The 20,046-nt window shown below is 46.0% G+C and overlaps 1 protein-coding gene across 1 annotated transcript in view; it reads left to right on the forward strand.

Moving 5' to 3' along the window:
- DIAPH1 (diaphanous related formin 1) overlaps positions 1-20,046 on the forward strand; it is a 1,645,861-nt gene that overhangs the window by 1,279,089 nt on the left and 346,726 nt on the right. The window contains exon 19 of the mRNA XM_069654133.1: positions 8,026-8,124. Coding sequence (XP_069510234.1) covers positions 8,026-8,124 — 99 coding nt within the window. The remainder of the gene's footprint in view (positions 1-8,025; positions 8,125-20,046) is intronic.

Consider the following 20,046-nt stretch of genomic DNA (forward strand, 5'->3'; position numbering starts at 1 on the left):
AGGCCGTCGATGAATCCCTCCAGGCCATCAAGACAGAGACAGCCCATGCTTTGGGCGCAGCTGTCCTTTCATTCCTTAGGAGGGAGGTCCAGCAGGTCTTCGAAGGGTTTCGGCGGGGCTCATCCTCTTCTGCCTTCGACCCAGGAAGCCAACAGGGGTCGCTCCAAGGCCTTTCAAAGGTGGCTGTCTTTGTCAAGTGCCCGACGACCTCCAAGCAAGATTGAACCCGGCAGGGCGTCTGGCCCACACCCATGCACCGCGGTGGGAGGCTGGTTGGGATACTTTGTCAGCGTGTGGGAGACCATCTCCACCGATCGATGGGTACTGGATGCTCTCGCCCACGGGCACACCTTGGAATTTCAACAAAAGTGTCTTTGAATACCACCAGTGGCCCGGCTGCTGGAGTTTCGGGCCAGGTTACGAAATGGGCTATAGAGCTGGTTCCACAGCGACTCTGGGGCTCCGGAGTCTACTCAAGATACTTTCTCGTAAGAAAGAAGACCGGGGGCTGGAGGCCCAGTCCCAGAAGTTCAGGATGGTCACGCTGCAGCACGTGCTCGGCCAGCTGGAGGTGGGGGATTCTCTGTCGTCGTTGGATCTAGAGGACACATTTCCACGTCCCCATACACAAAGGACATCGAAGGTTTCTGCCCTTTGTCGTTCAAGGGAAGCATTACCAGTTCAAGGCTCTTCCCTTTGTACTGAAGTCATCGACCAGAGTCTTCACCAAGTGCTTGGCGCCGGCCCATCTACGACTGCAAGGGATTCATGTGTACCCTTACCTGGACGACTGGCTCATCCGGGCCAGGTCAAAATACATCGCTGTCGACCACACGGCAAGGACCATCCGGCTGCTGATGGAACTGGGGTTCTTGGTGAATTATGCGAAGTCCTGCTTGACTCCATCGCAGGATGTGCTGTTCCTGGGATCCAGGCTCAACAGTGTCATACCTGGCATCGCCGTCAGAAGAAAGGAGATCAGCCATCTTGGGCACAGTGCAACGTCTGTTGGCACTCCAGGTCTCCACGGTAATGACAAACAAGTCTCTACTTAGCATGATGTCATCATGCATATACCTGATTCAGCTCTGCAGGTTGCAAATGCGCCCGCTGCTGGAATTCCTCGACGCCCGTTGTGACGGGAGGCTTCCAGGACAGGATCCCGCTCGACGAGGAGTTCCGTTAAACGATAACGTGATGGGGAGTGCGCTCCAATATCGCCAAAGGCATGGAATTCCAGAGCCCCCCGTACCAAGAGACGGTCACAATGGACACTTCCCTGGAAGGATGGGGAAGCCAACACCGGATCTTGCGTGAAGCAAGAGGCCTGTGGCTGCCGGAGGAGAAGACGCTACACATCAATGCACTGGTACTACGAGCAGTGTTTTGGGCCCTCGAGTAGTTTCTGCCGTCCCTCAAGGGCAAAGTGGTGATGGTCTTCACGGACTATACTACCACAATGTTTTACATCCGGAAACAGGGGGGACACCAGATCCCCAGCACTCTCCAAGGAGGCTCAGGACTTGTGGCACTAGGCCGTCGCCCAGGGGATGTACCTCATTCTTTTCACCTGGCAGGGGTAAAGAACACTGTCGCCGACTCCTGCAGCAGGGATCTGCGCGCTTGACACAAGTGGGAGCTTTTGAAGGATCAAGTCGACAACCTTTTCCTCATATGGGGCAATCCCCAGATCAATCTGTTTGCGACAGAGACGAACACCAAGAGCCGGAGGTTCGCCAGCAGATTTCCCCAGACTTGGAGCATGGGGACGCATTTTCATTCCCTTGAAGGCCTGTTTCTGTATGTGTTCTCTCCGTTGCCGCTGCTACTTCGAGTTATCAGTCAACTCAGAGGGTGCTGGTGCAGGATGATCCTCGTCAAACCAGCGTGGCCAAGGCAGCATGTCCGCGTCCCCGGTGGTCAAGCTGCCAGTGGTTACAGATCATCTCGCCAGGGAAGGAGACGCAATTCTTCACCACGACCTGGGGTCTCAGAACCTGAAGGCCTGGCTCTCGCAGCAATAGAGTTCGGTGGCTACGATCTTCTGGTGGACTGCAGGGAAGTACTTGCCAAGGCCATGGCGTTGTCTACGTTTAAGTGCTACGGACACAAATGGAAGCGCTTTGCAACGTGGTGTCGGTCGCAGAAGATTAACCCTCTTCGGGTCACGGCCCCTCAAGTACTTCCATATTTGCTGTCATTGGCCAAATCGGGACTGGCTCACGGTTCCATCAAGGTACATCTGGCGGCTATCTCCCACTCCACCAGATCTCCGGGACGGTCTTCACTGTGGTTGCACCGTCTAGTCAAAGAGTTCATCAAGTGTCTCTTCCGCTCGTTCCCCCCGCTCCCTGGTGAAGGCCCCGGCGTGGGAACTTCACGTGCTGCTGACTAGGCTCATGGGGCCCCCATTCGAGCCAATGCATTCAGCTCCGCTCAAGTTTCTGTCATGTAAGACTGCGTTCCTCGTGGCTATCACCTCTATGCGACGAGTGGGTGAGATCCAGTCCCTGTCATGCAAGCGGCCCTACTTGACTTTCCACAAGACGAGGGTGGTGCTGAGATGGCACCCCTCCTTTATGCCCAAGGTGCCGTTGGAATTTCATCCCAACGAGCCCTTGGTGTTGCCTGTGTTTTTTCCAACGCCTTCGTCGCCGGCTGAAAGGACTTTGCACTTACTGGATGTGGCTAGAGCGCTGAAGTTTTATGTGGCCCGCACGAAGAGTTTCCGGACAACCTCTGAACTTTTTGTGAACTTTGGTCCTGTGATCCATTGGAAGGCCCTGTCCAAGGCTTCCATTTCCAGGTGGCTCTTCGGCTGTATCACTCACTGTCGCCGGTTGGCAAACCGACTGTTGCCTGGACGCTCGCCCATTCTGCCAGAGCGATCGCTGCTACAACAGCGTTCCTGTCTGGTGTGCCCCTGCTGGACATTTGCAGGGCTGCCACGTGGAGGTTGATGCACACCTTCACGAAATTCCACTGCGTTGACGGGGATTCCGGGGAGTTCAGAGTCGGCAAAGCAGTGCTGCGCAATCTGTTTGCTTGAAGGTGAGCCTGATGTGGAGGTAAGAGTTTGCTTCTGTTGAGCCTTGCCACCTCCCATGGTTGTGCATTTATGTACTGCTATGTATTCTTTATTCATGATCATGTGAATCCATGCTGGAGAAGGAACAAGTTACTTGCCTGTAACTGTTCTCCAGCATGGGTCTGGCATGGAGTCACATGCGAACCCTCCCCCCTGCCCCTCTTCTCTTGGTCCTACTGCCACTTTACGTGCTACCAAATCTGAAGATGGCTGCCAGAGGAGGGGCTTAGGTAGAGGGCAGTCATTGGATGGTGGCAGTATGACCCAGAGCTCAGTGATTGGTTTATAAGAGAAAGACAGTTTAGAGACAAAACTGAAACAGTTTTTTTTTCTTTTAGCAAGGATTCCCAGCCTGACTGGGAATATGCATGAGCATGTGAATCCATGCAAGACCCATGCTGGAGGACAGTTACAGGTAAGTAACTTGTTCCTTCCTCATAGGGCAAAAGCACTATCGGTTCATGGTGCTTGTCTTTGGGTTGACCTATGGTCCAAGGGTCTTCACCAAGCTCATGGCAGTAGTGCTGGCTCACCTCAGGAGATCTGGGGTCCACGTATTTCTGTACCTGGACAACTGTCTGATCCGGGGGAAGTCGACAGAGCGGGTTTTATCTCGCCTAGAGGACATCTGCTCACTACGCCACAGGCTGGGCTTATTCCTGAACTTGAAGTCTCATGTGACGCCTGCCCAGAGGCTCTAGTACATCGGAGCAGTCCTAGACACTCGGGTGGGGAAGGTCCTTTTCCCCCCAGAGGGGCGAGTCAACCGCATTCCACAGATGGTAAACCAGTTCCGGAACCGTGCCGCCTTATCAGCAGCTTCCTTCCTCCGCCTTTTAAGCCTAATGGCCTCCTGTATCTTTCTAGTGCCAGAGGCCAGGCTGCGCATGAGAGCTCTTGAATGGTTCCTACAAGACTAGTGGTCCCAGTACCTCAGAGCTCTCTCGGACTTCCTCAAGGTATCCAGGGCAGTGGTCGACGACCTTTGCTGCTGTTGACCCACGAATCTCATGGCCAGGGACCCCTTCTGGCCTCTGTGGCCTTAGGTCCGAGTGGTCACGGATGCGTCTCTGAAGGGTTGGGGCGCTCACTGCGAGCCTGGTCAACAATGGAAGCCAGGTGGCACATCAACCGTGGAGTTGCGAGTCGTCAGGTTAGCCCTGAAAGAGTTTGCTCTGTCTCTGAAGGGAAAGCATGTCCTGATTCTGACAGACAATACGGTGGCCATGCACTACCTGAACAAGCAAGGTGGCATGTGCGCCCTCCCCTTATGCAAAGAGGCAATGCCGCTGTGCTTCTGGCTATTGGAGAACTGGATCTCGGTCTTCACAGTTCATCTGACAGAGAACAGTTTGGCGAATGCTCTGAGCGGGCAGAGCACGGTCTCACACAAGTGGATGTGCCAGGAAGTCCTAGAGGAGGTCTTCTCTCGCTGGGGTTTTTGGACCCGTTTGCCGCAGAGTCCAACCGGAAGTGTAAACCGCCTTTGCTTGAGGGAATTCCAAGCGAGCGGCTTGCTAGGGGGGCGCGTTTCTGGTGCATTGGACGTTTCCTCTCCACTACGCCTTCCCTCTGATTCCTGTAATTACTTGGGTTCTCAGGAGGCTCAAGAAGTTTCGAGCAATCAACTCGAAACTTGATCGCCCCGGACTGGGCGAGGACGACGTGGTACACTGACCTTCTAGATCTAACCATCTGCCCACCTCTCCTGTTGCCTTGGTGCCCAGATCTCCTAACCCATTTGGAAGGTCGGGTGCTTCACCTGAACCTGCAATCCCTCAACCTACATGCGTGCTTTTGAGAGGAGGAGATATGACTGGGACCTCTCTGAGGAGATGCTTGAGGTGTTGCTGGCTGCACGAAGACCACCTACAAGATCTCTGTATGTGTGCAGGTGGAGAAGATTTGAGGCGTGGTGCAGGGAACACGAGATTGACCCCATCTCTTGCCCCACCACTTCAGTGATGGAGTTCCTTCGGTCACTGGCCTCAGCAGGCCTTCAGGTCACCAAAGTTAAAGGATATTTGGCAGTCTGTGTTTGAGCTCTCCGGATCAGGGTTCATACTTCACGATCCCGGTGATGACTCAATTCCTGAAGGGTCTTGTAAATACGTTTCTGCCAACTCCCTTTGTTGTCCCAGATTGGGATCTTAATCTGTTTCTAACCTTCCTGATGGCTGCTCCTTTTGAGCACATGCATACCTGTTCTTTGCAGCGGCCGTCTTTGAAGACCGCCTTCTTAGTGGCAATAATATCCACTAGGCAGGGTAGTGAATTGCAGGCCCTTTGTTGCGAACCACTTTTTCTGCGATTCTTGCTTAAAGTAAGGCTGCGATTTCAACCGAAGGTAGTGTCTTGAGTTTCATCTTTCACAGGGCATAGACCTGCCAGTCTTCTACCCACCCGTGCACCCTTCCAAGGAAGAGGAGCGCTTCCATTGACTAGATTACAAATGGGCCCTGCTTGTCTACATCGCTAAAATGTCTGAATTCTGAAAATCTGACCAACTCTTCATGGCCTATTCTCTAGCTCCCGAGGGCTTGGCAGTAGCAAAACAAACACTATCCCGGTGGATCATTTTGTGCATAGCAGAGTGCTATCCGTCTGCAGGCCAGGGTTCTCTGCGTCAATTTCCTTGCAAAGGCGAGTCCCGGTCAGGGATATTTGTCGTTCAGCAACATGGTCCTCACTACATACTTTCACTAGACTCTACAGTCTAGATGTTGCCCATGGGGTGCGTTTTGCCAGGGCGGTGCAAAATCTGTTAGTGTAACTTTCTATCTGCCTCCTTTGCCTTACTGCTTGGGGAGTCGATCAGATGAGGAATCTGCGGCAGAATAGCAATCCATTGAATGAGAATTACTTACCGTAATGTTCTCTCTATGGATTCTTTTCCCGCAAATTCCTCATCTTGCCCATCCATCCCCACTCAAAGTTTGGCGGTTGGTGCGCAATGTTTTCTTTTGTGGGTCGACACCTGGTGATGGTCCTGGGATGACAGTTTTCTCTCTTTCATGCTGCATGTTTTACCTCTTCAAAATAATAAAAAAATCATCTTTTTCTGACGCTACAGGTTTTTCTTCCCTTGGGAAGTTTATTGTAGTATTAACCTCTTATGGGATGGTTAGCCCGCTTTCTTCTCGGTTTCCCTATACAGCGGTCGAGCAGGGGGAAACTGAGGTGTGGCGTGTAGCGATATGGTTTGTATATACACAACGCCTGACGTCGCATCCGGAGTCGACGATCGAGCACCGAGCAAGACGGATCGACTATCGATGACTGAGTCAAGGTCCACTACATCTCCTGTCAAAGAGTTCGGAAGCAGCAGAGCTGGATGAGGATATCCATCAGATGAGGAATCTGCGGGAGAAGAATCCATAGAAAGAACATTACGGTAAGTAACTTCTCCTCCTTAGAGTTTTCCCACCTGTAAGGAGATTTTCCTTGTGGCCATGGCTACTGCTTGGTGGGTAAGTTAGCTCAATGCTATGTTAAACTTCTCTACCTTGTTTGATCCAAGGAGAAACTGACTCCAGGTGAGGCCGCTTTTCCTAAGCGTATTAAGCTTGCACATATATATATATATATTTTTTAAATAACCTTCCTGTGATGAACCTTTTAGTTTAATCCTTCTAAAATGGAGGATAGACTTCACAGTCTGGACCCATAGAGGACTCTCCGCTACTATGTCTCTCAGATGAGGGGCATTAGGAAGGATGACCCCCCCTTTTAGTTAAGCTGTGGCTTGGGCATGCAGCGCTGCTGCAATAGCCGAACCTGCAACAGTGGGGTTGTCCTCTGCATTCCTGAGTACTTTTATGTGGCTGGGAAGGAAGTGCCAGAATGTCTCGGGCCCGTTCTACCAGAGACCTGGTGGTTCCCTCCTGTTGAAAGACGGATGTCCCTGTTCTGGACAACTGTTAGGTGTTTACTGCTTGGATTCTTTATAAGACTAGAATGCCAACTTTGGTTGTGCTGCGCTCCAAAGTTTCATGGTGTATGTGTTGGTTTCTTGCTCCCCTCCTTCCTCCAGGATCTGTACTACTTTTGGGGTCTTTCTAAGGCGGGGAATCTGTGGGAGGAAGGAATCTATTGTAGAAACATATTTCTATTTGTAATGTTCTTTCTGGTGGTTTTGTTCTTCCCACAGCTTTCTATCATCGCCTGCTCATCCTACCCGTCATTCGGATAGCTTATCCACGTCTTGCATTTTTTATTTACCTCAGCAATTGAGTGTGTGGAGAAAAGGGCAAAACGGAGGTCATGGAGTGCAGCCAACTTCAAATATGCCACTCATGATGTCAAATCCAGACTCCTTGGCACCAATGACAGAGCAGTGACAATGCAGTACTGCATTGCGGCATGTGTTGGCTTACAAATGTCACTGGTCAAATTGACACTGAAGAATACATTTCTAAGATTGCCTAACAGCAAGAGGTGAATAAGCTTTCCAACATGAGGTTAGGATGGGAGGACAATGAGAAATCTGTGGAAGGAAGAACTAATCCATCACAAAGAACTTTACCACATGGTAAGTCATTTAATTGTCCCTGTGTTTAAGTGTACAGGTTCTTAACTGGGGCTGTTTAAAAGGTGTTGTTCAGTCATGTTTTTTACATTTACACTTGGATTCCATTCTAACTACCTACAATATTTGGAATACTGCAGGCATAATGAGCATTTGGCCCTTTGACAGAGAATATGAGTGAGGTTGATGCTTTGAGACATATTAAAGGCCACACAAGATTCTGATAAGCCCTTCATTCGGTTTTCTGATGTGGTACTTGCATAGATCTGTGTCCCAATTGTACCTTGTAAAATGGTTATACTGTATTCCAAAATGCTGAGATTAATTTCCTTATAGGCTTGATGATGTATTAACTCTTTCTGAAAATGAGATGATTTCTTGCTGCTGATTGTTTCTCATTTACCTGCAGCAAAAAAAGACCAAGAAGGAGGAGATGAAAAGAAACCTGCCCAGAAGAAAAAGGCCAAAGAGCTGAAAGTGCTTGATCAGAAGACTGCCCAGAATCTCTGTAAATATGCGATATGGACTATCAAGTCTGAATCCTCAGAAATGTCTATTAACTGTTGCAAAAGCTGTGCAATAAAAGCTTAGGTTTGGGTACCTAATGACCACACATCAGGCCTTGATATAACTCTCTCCACCCGTTCCCACCGCCTTTGTCTAACTTCACTACTGCAGCACTACAAATAGAAAAGGGAAACAAATTAAATTGGTTTCTAATATCGCGCTTCATGCCGGACTCCATTCTCTAAATGTGGGACCGGGTATCATAGACTAGCGTGTTGCCCCTTAGCTGCCTTCCTGGGTGAACTTTGGAAATGTTTTTAATAAAAAGAGTAGGAGGCAAGCATACCTGTTCCTTATTAGCTTAAAAATATAGGTGTCAAAAACACAACAAATTTGTGAAGTGCTATTGCAAGTAGATTTTTCTCATATGGCAGATTTCAAAACCTTCCCTTTTCCTTGCCCCAACAAATTCTAAAAATATCTACTTTACTTCTTCAAAGAGCAGCATTTCCTTCCCTGCTAGTTCTAAAAGAGGCACGGAAGCATCTTTTATTGGACATCTGTAGTGTAAGACTGCTGTAAAAAATGGTGCCCGCAGCACAACTATGGTTCTGGCTTACATTGTAAATGAGCTTTTTCCATTTTAACAGTGGGATTTAGTTGGAGCTTATTCTTTTAACTTCAATTTCTATACGTTTTTCTATTTGTTTATTCAGCATTACGGTGAGGAGCAGAATGTTCCTGAATGCACATGTAATGTAAGTGGTCTAGTAAAGTGCCCTTCTGTCACTATTGGTGGTCTTGCTGCACGTGGCTCTGTAAGAAAAAAGGGCACCAAGTTCATTAGTGACACATTGGGAGAGGAAAATGCAAAACCTGTGGTGTTGATGGGTGGGGGGGGGTCGAAGTACCCTGTTCCTGTGTGCCAATCTGCTTTCTATGGGTTTGGAGGAGACAACTCTGGTGTATATTGTCTGTAGGGAAGAGCACAAGACCTGATAAAGTACAGCACTTTCAGTCTGGTTAGCCTCTGATGTTGGAGTGTGTGATGGGGCTAATGGTTTGGTTAGTATTCATGTACTAATGTTAGGCCTGTGGCGGCTGTCTCGGGTGCATGTGTGTGTAGCATGAGGTGGTAGGAGATTATAGAGGGTAGTCTGTTAGTGGGGCCAGAATTATAGGGCAAACCATTCTGCAACCCTGCTGCGCTCACACTGCTGGCCATTTGCAGATGGGTCCTGTTTCTCTAGCTCACAAAGCCACCTGTCAATCTCACTATCTCTCTAGCACTCTCTCTGCCTCACAAATATACATTCTATCAGATGAGGAACAAAAAACCAGCAGCCGAAAATTGGCAGATGAAAAAGAGCTGCTTAGAGTTATGGAGGAAGAAAGATCATTTGGTTCAAAGTAAGGGCTCCTTGAAGTTTGAGGACCACAGCCACACATTTCACCTTTCTTAGTATGTTAGTTGGCAGGCTGAGAGATGCCTCAAACCTCGCTCTAACATGCTCAGGGGCTAGTTTCAGTGGACCTTTGATCATTGAGTTAGGGGTAAGGTGTTTATCAGGAATTGGACAGGGCAGGGTCCAGAATGTTTGCATTTGTATTTTATTGAAATGTATATAGCTCAAATATCTGCTCCTGTCTATCAGTCTGTCCTGCTGTCTCTCACAAGCCCCAAAATCTTTTCACACAGTCCAAAATTTCATTCCCCCTCCCCACAACCAAATGGCCACAACTCACCAGGTTTTGATGTGGCGCAAGTACTTCCGTATCGGAATTATGCTGGAACCCTGGAGTGGGTTCTTCACATTGAAGCAAGGAGCAAAAAAGATAGTTGGTTTGTGAAGTCTTCAAAGTGCATCACCTTGGCCTGAAAAAGCGGCGGCCAGGGTTCAGCGGCTGCAGAATGGTAAAGAGCAGTATGTTGGTACAGACGGAGGGGTTTTGGGTGGGGGATAGGATGGTCTTTCCATTAACACTGCAAACCCGTGTTTATAGTCTCTGGCCCCTTGCAAGGCAAGGTTCTAGGGGATTTCCTTTCAAATGTTGGAACCCGAGAAAAAACAGCAATGCTCTATTCATCAAGATTTTAAGGGCCATTCTTCCTAGGGTAGGGGGAAGCTGTCTTGGATTAGCATGTGCACAAGTTGTGGGCTATTCAACCACAGGGGGATCGCCTAGTGCTGGGGAATGTACTGCCTCACACACTAACAGTTCTTAACACTACAGAAGAAAAGGGAGAGAGAGGCTGTGGGTGTTGATTGAATTGTGCTCTTGCATTTATAACTTGTACACTTTCGTAAGATATCGGAGGAAAAACATCAGAGAAGGTAGTACAAATACCCCACAACATAAACTGTGCAGCTGTGGTGAGTCTTATGCGCCCACAAAAACAATTGAATATTGCCCTCCATCCGTCTCATGCTAAACGAGCTGAAAAGGTTAAACGGGGATGTGCATTGCAAAGAACTTGGCAACTCCCTGAAAAATTAGCAAAACACCATCTGCTATAGGATCAGCCAATTACTAAATAACAGGATACTATGTACGTTGGTAATTCAACAAATACACAGCCACACTGCGCAGAGAAATCACAATTATTAGATTGATTTTTTTTAATCTGAAAAGAACCACGGTCATGGTTCCCATTCCCGGCTCTAATCGCCGCTGTTTCCTGAAACTGAAAAATCCCATATATGGCGCTCCTGGCGGTTGACATGACACCCGGACGAACATTGCGGTCTCAAGCGGCGGAACGTTCTCAGGCTATCGCGCTCCTCTACTGTTGCCATGGTTGCGTGACACGTTCTAGCGTCGCGCACACACTTACGTCATTTTAGCGCACGCTCAGCCAGGAAGCATAAAGATGCATGCATTTCACTTGGCGAGTGCTTCTGATTGAAGTTAGATCCCTGCTTCCTTATATGATATGATAAGTTATTTATAACGCGCTTAATAACCACAGGTTTCTAAGCGTGGACCTGGGTACCAAACTTGTGGTGCTCTGTGTCGTCTTGCTTCCAAGGCGAGCACGTTGGCCCTGAGCTATCCTCCCTTGTTCATACGTTTCTTGCTCCCGAATAGCTGTCTCTTGGTTACCGACTTCTGCTCTTCTACGACTTTTTTGATTCCAGATTTCCTCCCTTGTACTGTTCGACCTTCGCTCTGGTAATACAACCTCGCTTTGGATTGCGCTTTGTACTTTGTACTGGGCGATTCCCTGGTTTTGACTCTTTTTCAATTATGGATTTCCTACTGGACTTTCCCTGGACGTATTAATTACCTTCCCATTTACAAAGAGCTTTGAACTTTGTACGCCTTACTGTAACTCATTACTCCTCTGTCTCCCATTAGAGCTCCTTCATTCCGTTTGGGAATTCAGGTCCTTAGTAATCACATTTACCACCCCTTCCTTTTACCCTGCTTCCTCCCGATCGCCATATTGTTCTACCATCCCAATCCAGGAGTCCCATCGAAAAAAATTATCTTGATGGGAGCTTTTTGCCACCTCTACATTCTTTCCATTAAAGTCGATTCCCAGCATACTCAGGTTAGTTCCTAGTGACTTAATTGATTTACGGGTTCACTATCCAGCTCCTGTACTAAAACTGTCCCTCATTTCTTTTCAGCCTGGTGAATACCTCAAGGTATTTTTTGCTCTTTCTTGTGAACTTCTATCCCGTCCATGTCTTCTTCGATCATACGAGGTGGTGTTTCATTGGGAAGGTCGCCATCTCAGAGGAGGCCCACATTGGGCTGATCTACTACCATCCCATAACAGATCTTCATCGTTCCTTGAGGGTTTTTGGAGTTTTCGACTTGTGTGAGCATTAATAGCCGACCCGTGTTTCGACCTCACGGTTTTCTTCTAGGCTGTTTCACAAATGGTGTAGCAAGAAATGAAATACATTTATATAATTGTGTGCACATTTCCAAATGCATAACATAAAATTGCATCATCCAAGAGCCGAGAGCACAAACCTCGGATGCATGAAGGTAGGAAAAATTAACCAAATTCGTTGTCACATTCAGATGAATTGAAAAACAAAAATAAGCTCTAATAGATATCCATCAAGCATCTATTAATAGGACACGCATAAAACTTGGTGTAAGGCGCTCTATAAATAAACAAATCACTCAATCAAAACAATATAAGCAAATACCAATTGGTCAGATCAGAAACGACAAACAGAAAAAAAAACAAAAAAAGGAGAGACAAAAACAAATTTGATCAATTCAGGTAGTTCATCTTTCATTCCATCTGATACAAATATGTATGCTTTTCAAATTCAAAAGAAGACACTTTCCTATAAGTTTAGCCTTTTCAATGGCCATTAATAAGTCACAGGGGCAGACCTTTGACAGAATCTGCCTGTAGCTTCCGAAACCTGTATTCAGTCACGGGCAACTATGTTTCTCTCTCAAGAGTTCGATCATTCGGCTCATTAAGTGTTGGATCTGAGAATAACAAGATTTTTAATTACAATTAAATATATCAGTGAATAAATAAAAGTGTGATGATATTTAATGCATAATCTTTCAGCTTTGCTAGAATGGCGTATGTTACGCCAGGCACAGCTAGTAATTCCAGAATTCTTGATGGCTGATTGTCACTTTACAGACCTCTCCCATTGTAGGACCCAAAGACCCTTTTCTGCAAAACACTAACATCTCCTGTCTCTAATGTTTGTACTCTAAGCAAAAATCCTAAACAGTATCATTTTGGAAGGCCTAAAAATCCTATAGACTCCAAATCTCATAACACCTCAAGTACTGAGACAAGGAAGAGGAAGAAGGAGTTAATGTGAAGTGAAGGAGATCCCAAGCTAAACACGCAGACTAGTTAATTCAATAAAGCTCAGCTATGCGGGGCATTTAACATTGACTTACACTTTCAATTGGGAGTCGGAAAAAAGAGAAGCAGAGCATGGGAAGCAGAGACACAGTTGAAGGCAGACGCACAGCAACGCCCCATGCAGAAGAAGGCAGGTGCTTCCAAGCACCTGCCTTCCAGCAGCAATATCATTTGGAAGGCCTAAAAATCCTGCTGCTTGTAAGCATTACCTATCGCAGTCGCGGAAGACCCAGGGAAGCACGGAGGGCACTAGGGCCGAGCCGCTGAGGTGCCAGCAGCAGGAGCAAAGCAGTCGACGACACGGTCGTGCAAAACAGCAGCAGCTCCACCGGCAAGTGAATGGGGAGCCGGCGGTAGAGCTGAAAGAGGGTCTGCTAGGTGGGAGACGCTATCCCTGAGTGGCGACTTCGCTGCAGCAATGGGCCACGGGTCTGAAACTCTATCGGACAGCGGTGAGTCGGCCCTGTGATGGTGAGGCCCACGGGGAATACCGACAGGCATATGGACAATTAAGAACCCAGTTTGAACACCGGCCAAGTAAAATAGAAATGAATGTTGATGATGAAGTTGAAAGACAAAATTTGCACAAATCTCCACATATGAGATGTCAATATGGGGAAAGTTGGAGCAAGCATTGCCACAAGCAACTTAATATGGTGAAGAGGTTAAGACAGAACTTCATCAAATCTCTATATATGAGATGTCCATACGGGGAAGCTTGGAACAAGTAGTGCAAAAAAAGCCAATGAAGTACAAACTGTGCAGGAATACAACTTTGCTATACTGAAAGACAGAGAACATTTAAAGAAGTCCTGATAAATGAAATACATCAGGGTCCTGATGAGCGAAATTCATCAGGCAGTGAGCCTTTGGGGGAAGGGTGTCTGGCAGGAGAGTGTGCAAACAGAGGGTGCCTAAAAAGGCACTGAGAATTGATTACCCCTCACTACTTCAAACCTAGGGAAGGTAGAGATTGAGCGATTATAGTCACACAAAGTTTAACATAGCCCAGATATTTCTCACAAATCGGACAAACATGGTACTAATTAGCAAACAAAGGCAAACTCAGCGAAAGAAAGTACATTAAAATATAATTTTAATCATATAAATGTTAAAAATGAGATAAATTCATACATCAATGCATCAGATTGAGACACAAAACATCTGTCTAAACGTTAAGACAGAAAAACAAGGAAAAAGAATGGGTAATTCAATAAACCCTATTTTCAAAAAAAGATGATTCATATAACTATAACGCCTATGTTTAGACATTATTAGAGACATGGGGTGTCGCCATGTTTCGGCCAAAAGACGAATTAGACATTTTCTCAAATGTCCATTCGGAAGTAAGTGTTGTGGCCATCTTCAGGACAAATTATTTCTTCATGCGAAGTCTTATGTATGATGTAGATGAAACATCGTGGATCTAAAAAGATCTGTGCTTATAATAGGGCTGTCCAGTATAGATGTAATGCTCGTGTCTTACAATGCGCTATCAGTCTGTGACTGTACACATGCTCCAATGCTGCATCATGCACGGTGGTCAAAGGCTCTGAAGGCTTGTTATCTCTTCACAGACCCCAACCTGGTTGCTATCTCCCTATGGCAATAGCAATGCCTAGAAAACTAGTCGACAGCAGAATGCTAGATGTATAAAGGAGCGTTCTCTCCCAAGTTCAGACAATGATTAGTTAACCTCTCTCACAACCTGGGGTTGTGGAAACCTCTCGCAGGCAAGAGAGTACCAGGAGATCTACAAACCCGAGAAGGGGATTCCTGGCAGTGGATTACACCAGGCAATCCATTTGAAGTATATGAAAGGAAAAGACATTGTGGAAAGATACCTGGCAGGAGAGTATACCAAAGGATCTAAAGAGTCTATTGAAGGATTCCTGGCAGAGGAGTATACCAGGAAGTTGTCCTTAAGCAGTTGTTGTGTAAAAGAGATACTTTTGCCAGCCTTGAGAAGTTGTTGTATGGATGAGACTTTTTGTCCTCCTTAAGGAAACATTGTTTATAAAAGGCCCTTTCGCCACCCTTCCTAAAATAATCCAGGAGAAGGGAAACACCCCCTGTATCCAAGGACTCTTCCTTAGAGGAGACTATTTTGTTGAATGTATCGATTTGCTTTACATATGAACACTTTTTTCTAAACCTAGATCAGAGACATTTTCTTTGCACTTTTTGGCTGTTTATTTCTAGTGTGAGGGTCAGATATGTTTTCAACACAATGACAGCTTACATAATTTTGATGACGAGACACTGACCAATCTTTAGCTTTAGTTTCCTAGGCAGGGAAACTAGTTAGGATAGGGACAGAAAGGCCTTTATCCATCCCCATTATTTTAAGAAAGATGGCTAATGTTGAAAATATTTCAACTTTGTGTCTATCTCTCATTTCTGATCCTTCACATCTAATACTGCTGCTTCTGTTTGCACACAGGGTCCATTTGGGCCTTCTATTGGCTACTTTCGGTTGAGGGTCTGCGGTGACCTATTTCAGAGATTTCTACCAGACCTCTAAATGCCTTTCACTTTCTACTAGAGCTTGTTCTGAGGTCTGTTAGGCCCAATTCTGAGGGCCTCATCAAGTCTAAGCAAATGATGTAGGAAAAGAAGAAAAAAACCATCATCAAACCCTTAAAGTGGATCATGGTACCCATGAAAGAAAATGGCAGCTCACTTGTAGGCAAATTCGTGCCTTTTTAATGACCACCGAGTGCCTTGGCCAAGTCACCACTGCAAGGCTCAGACCAGATTTCCCTAAATGAATCTGCTCACAAGTCCATCGGGTCTGGGAGAGATGCTGGCCCAGATAGGTACCCGCCCACCGTATATAAGGGGTATTTTTTTACCTTGCATAGAATGATTGCCAGTGAACTCCACGTCGTTGTCCAACTCCTATCCATCTGAAACGAGTGGTCAAATTCTCCCATTCATGATCATACACCACCAGCAAACATTGTGATACCCTGCTCTTACCGCACCATTGAGCTCCAGCTTCTTCGGCTCTTCCACAGCATCAACCTTGTCACATGCAGCCTGTGGAAACAGGTCTTCTGGTAGATTCAAACTCTGAAGTACTCACCGGTCATGTCATCTTATTTTAAGGGCCACACCAAAGAGGTTCTAAAATGGGGACTGCAGCCCACTCCTTCACCTCTATCCCCTCAACTCCCTCAGCCGGGGGCCATCGAGGAGACTTTGGACCCTGGGTTCCAGAGAAAATGCCCCTTTTGGAGCCGACTCAATTGACTGGGAACAAGCCGGATAAATATTCTTCAGCTCTGTGCAAAGCTCCTGTTTTAGTGGATTTTCTGTCAGAGCCACCAGACTTGAATTCTCAAGAAGGAGAGGATGAGATGCTTTTCTCAGCCAGATAGGTCCACGATCACCTGGGTGGGGTGCAGAATTACTGAGGCTTACTATCCCAGATGGACCTCCTGCTGACTCTGGTGCGAGTTCATGGACCTTTGGGCCATCTGAAATCTCTCTACAGAAAGATTTCCTGGTTGAGACGGCCAAGATTTGGTAGAAGCCACATTGCACAGCTGTCACCAATAAAATGCTGGAGCTTGGATAAAGGCAGTTGACTTAAAATACGGTTCGCCTCTTTTCTCTGCCCATGCCTTCATCCTCTATGCTGGCTGCTGCCTTCCCATTTTACAAGGCGTTTCAATCTGAAGGAGACTTTTATTTAACTTACCAAACCCTTTGGAGCTGCAGAGCGACCCACAGCACTGCGAGTCACCTACGACTCTTGCTGGTCGTCGCTTCGTTCCCTGGAGGGGGGCAGAGCCTGCTGGAGCCTACGTGAAACATCACGTGATCGGAAGTCTCCTCAAAACGCACCCGCGTTCAGGCGAGCGGTGCGTTTCAATCTGAAGGAGACTTTTATTTAACTTACCAAACCCTTTGGAGCTGCAGAGCGACCCACAGCACTGCGAGGCACCTACGACTCTTGCTGGTCGTCGCTTCGTTCCCTGGAGGGGCGGAGCCTGCTGGAGCCCACATGATCCATCACGTGATCAGAAGTCTCCTCAAAACGCACCCGTGTTCACCCTCGCAGCGTTGAGCCCGGCAGGGGTGGAGGGCGTTGGCTGCTGTGCGGCTGTTTGGCGGCGATGGTGCGAAGACGTTGAATACAACACCAAGAGGGATTTGATAATACTGTCAGTGGAGACTGTGGATAAATAGCCTTTGATCCACTGCAAGAAACAACTGTCTGAGAGGCACACCCTGTAAAAAGACCCTGACATTGGAACTCAAGATTACAACCATCCAAAAAAAAAAAACATAAAAATTCAATAGCAAATTCTACAACAGAAATAACCAACATCGAAGATAAGTAAACATAAACCACAAAGTAAAAATCAAAAACCACACACGAGAGATAACATCCCCTATAGCGCAGGAACGGACAAGAAAGTGCGCTCCAACAATCCCCACTCCTCGAATGACACGTACAGCAAAGCGCGGGAAACCCGCCGAATTAACCCCTCTGCACATGAACCTTAGAGGAAAGACAATGGAGACGCCAGAATTACAACGCGTAATGACGACCAAACCCGGCGGCAGCAACAAAAAAACAACACTTAAAGAATGCAACAAAAAAGACTTACTGACCACTACGGAAATCGACACCAAAAAAAGTGGGGAAACAGAAAGAAAGCACACAGCTGATACAGCAAATGAAAGCGAGAGAAACACCAGTGAACCTCCATCCCCACTCATGAAAGAAGAAACAAAAGATTACTCCTCAAACAAAGAGACACAAAACACACCAGAAACAAAAGAGGAGTTTACAACAAAATGCGAAAGTGAGAAGCCTGCTACAGGAGATGCGACATCCGAAAAAAGAGACCACAAAGGCGGAACTAAGCAATAGAACTACCCCCATTTCAATGGGCAAGACAAAAACAAACATGAAGGAAGAGATAAAGGAAAGCGAGAAGACGCCTATTCCACCTGCCCTACAAGAAGGAAAGGATGGAAAAGAAAGAAAACCCATAACCCAGCAGGAAAAAGCAGCCAAAGCACAAAAGAAATGGCAGGCCCTATACAAAAGTCGCAGACACTTGCAACAACTCGCCCCAAAGAAAAACGAGCAGATAAACCACAAAACCGCTAGATTATCAGTTGACATAACAGAAATCGAAAGCCTAATGAAGAATCATGAAAGAAGAAAAGAGGTCTTCAGTAGCCCACCATCAAACACAAAGAAAATAGACATAGGTCCTTGGGCACAAAAGCAACAAAAAGGAAAATAACCAATATCAAAAAAGCAATAATTCCACAACAGAGACAGAAGATTACAAAACAGAAACAATACGAAAGACGAATGGAAAGATACAAAATTCAAATCTAGAAATAGAAAAGAGAAATGCAGCTGCGACCAACGTACGGAACCCGAGTTAGCATCTATACCAACTTCAATGCTAGATTTACAAAATATGTTGATAACAACTACAACACAATCATTATTGCCATATATGAAGCTACAAGAGGCATTAGTAGACTCAATAAAAGTCCAAACAACACTCATGGCATTGATACATTCAAAACAAAGTTATTTAGAACAACGCATGAACAAAATATTGGAGCGACTAGACATCGAAGCACAAAATAGCCACCCATGGCAAAGCAGGCTATCTGATATTGCCCGGAGTGACAGAGCTGAGAAAACAGACCTGACTCATGCGCTAATTAAAATGATGACAGCAGCAAACCAAGAGAAATCAACGCCGAAATCTTCCTTAAATTACCAAAGTCTACGTAACATGACAATACATCAAGAAGGGATAGAGAACAGCGAACCTCCAAAGCAAAAGGTATGTCATGAAGCAAAAAGGAATCCCCCCCCGCAGAAATAAATGTAATTGATCTTACCGAGGAACCCCTCAAGGAAATGAAGACAAACAATCACACAGACACAGAAAAAGAGACCAATAAACCAACCGACGACAAGAGACTTATACCCTATTCGAAAGGAAAAGAAACGTATGAAATCTTTTCGAAAGGAACTAAGACACAACCTAACAGAGAGCAGGGCAAAAAAAGAACACCACCCAACAAAAAAAGAAAGCAAAGAGGTTCACGAGCATTCTTAAGAAACCTAACCCATCCTCCAAAAGAATCACATTAAAAAATGAACAAAATAACACAACAGAACAAACCAAAAAACCTTGAACCCAAGGAGAAAAGAAAAAGCCCAGACCACAATGAACTAGACACAGAGGAGTTAATCAACCTACCAACTTATACGGAAGATGAAATTGACCAATCTGAAGAAGCCCAAATCGAAATTGCAGAGGCATCGTTGATTACGGTAGATGAATACGAAGAAGAGCAACCAGAAGAAGACCAAATTCACGAAGAATTAGGATACGATATGACACTTGACGAAATATCTAAAATTGAATGGGAAGATGACAACGAAACAACATCGGATGTGAATAACCATCTCACACCGACAAGGGAACCCCAAAACAACAACAACGATGATAAAACAACCGATGGACAAACAGAAAAAGTAATAAAACAACCAATTTCTGTCCTCCAACAAAAAAAGCAGATGGAAAAAATAGACAAGAAAATAAAACTAACAAGAATAACAACAAAAAATTACAATCTAATCATGAACCGTACCAATGTGTTAAGATTGATACAAGCCATCTCCAACATGAAAGAAATCACAACAAAAGATATAAGAACAGTAGAATTCTGCGATGAAATAACGGGCCAAGTGAAGATTTCCTTTGATTCTGAAAAAACACTGTACAGAATGATAGACAATAAAAAAATCTGCAAGCAGCTAGGCTTCGAAGCGACACTGATCGAAGAAATGCAAATGACAGAGAGGAGAAAAAAACAAAAAACAGTAAGCTGGCGCCAGTCTGAGTCAAATCAAAGTGTGTGCGAATTAGATGACATCTATGACAATACATCACCAGAACCCAAGAGCGAAGACGACATGTATGATAACAAAGAAAATGACAACAATGATTACCAAAACCGCCACGACCTTTACAGAAAATATGGAATATGGAGGCAACAAAAGAA

Source organism: Ambystoma mexicanum, chromosome 3q, assembly GCF_040938575.1.
Source record: "Ambystoma mexicanum isolate Mex_15411 chromosome 3q, UKY_AmexF1_1, whole genome shotgun sequence".
In the NCBI taxonomy this organism is placed as follows: domain Eukaryota; kingdom Metazoa; phylum Chordata; class Amphibia; order Caudata; family Ambystomatidae; genus Ambystoma; species Ambystoma mexicanum.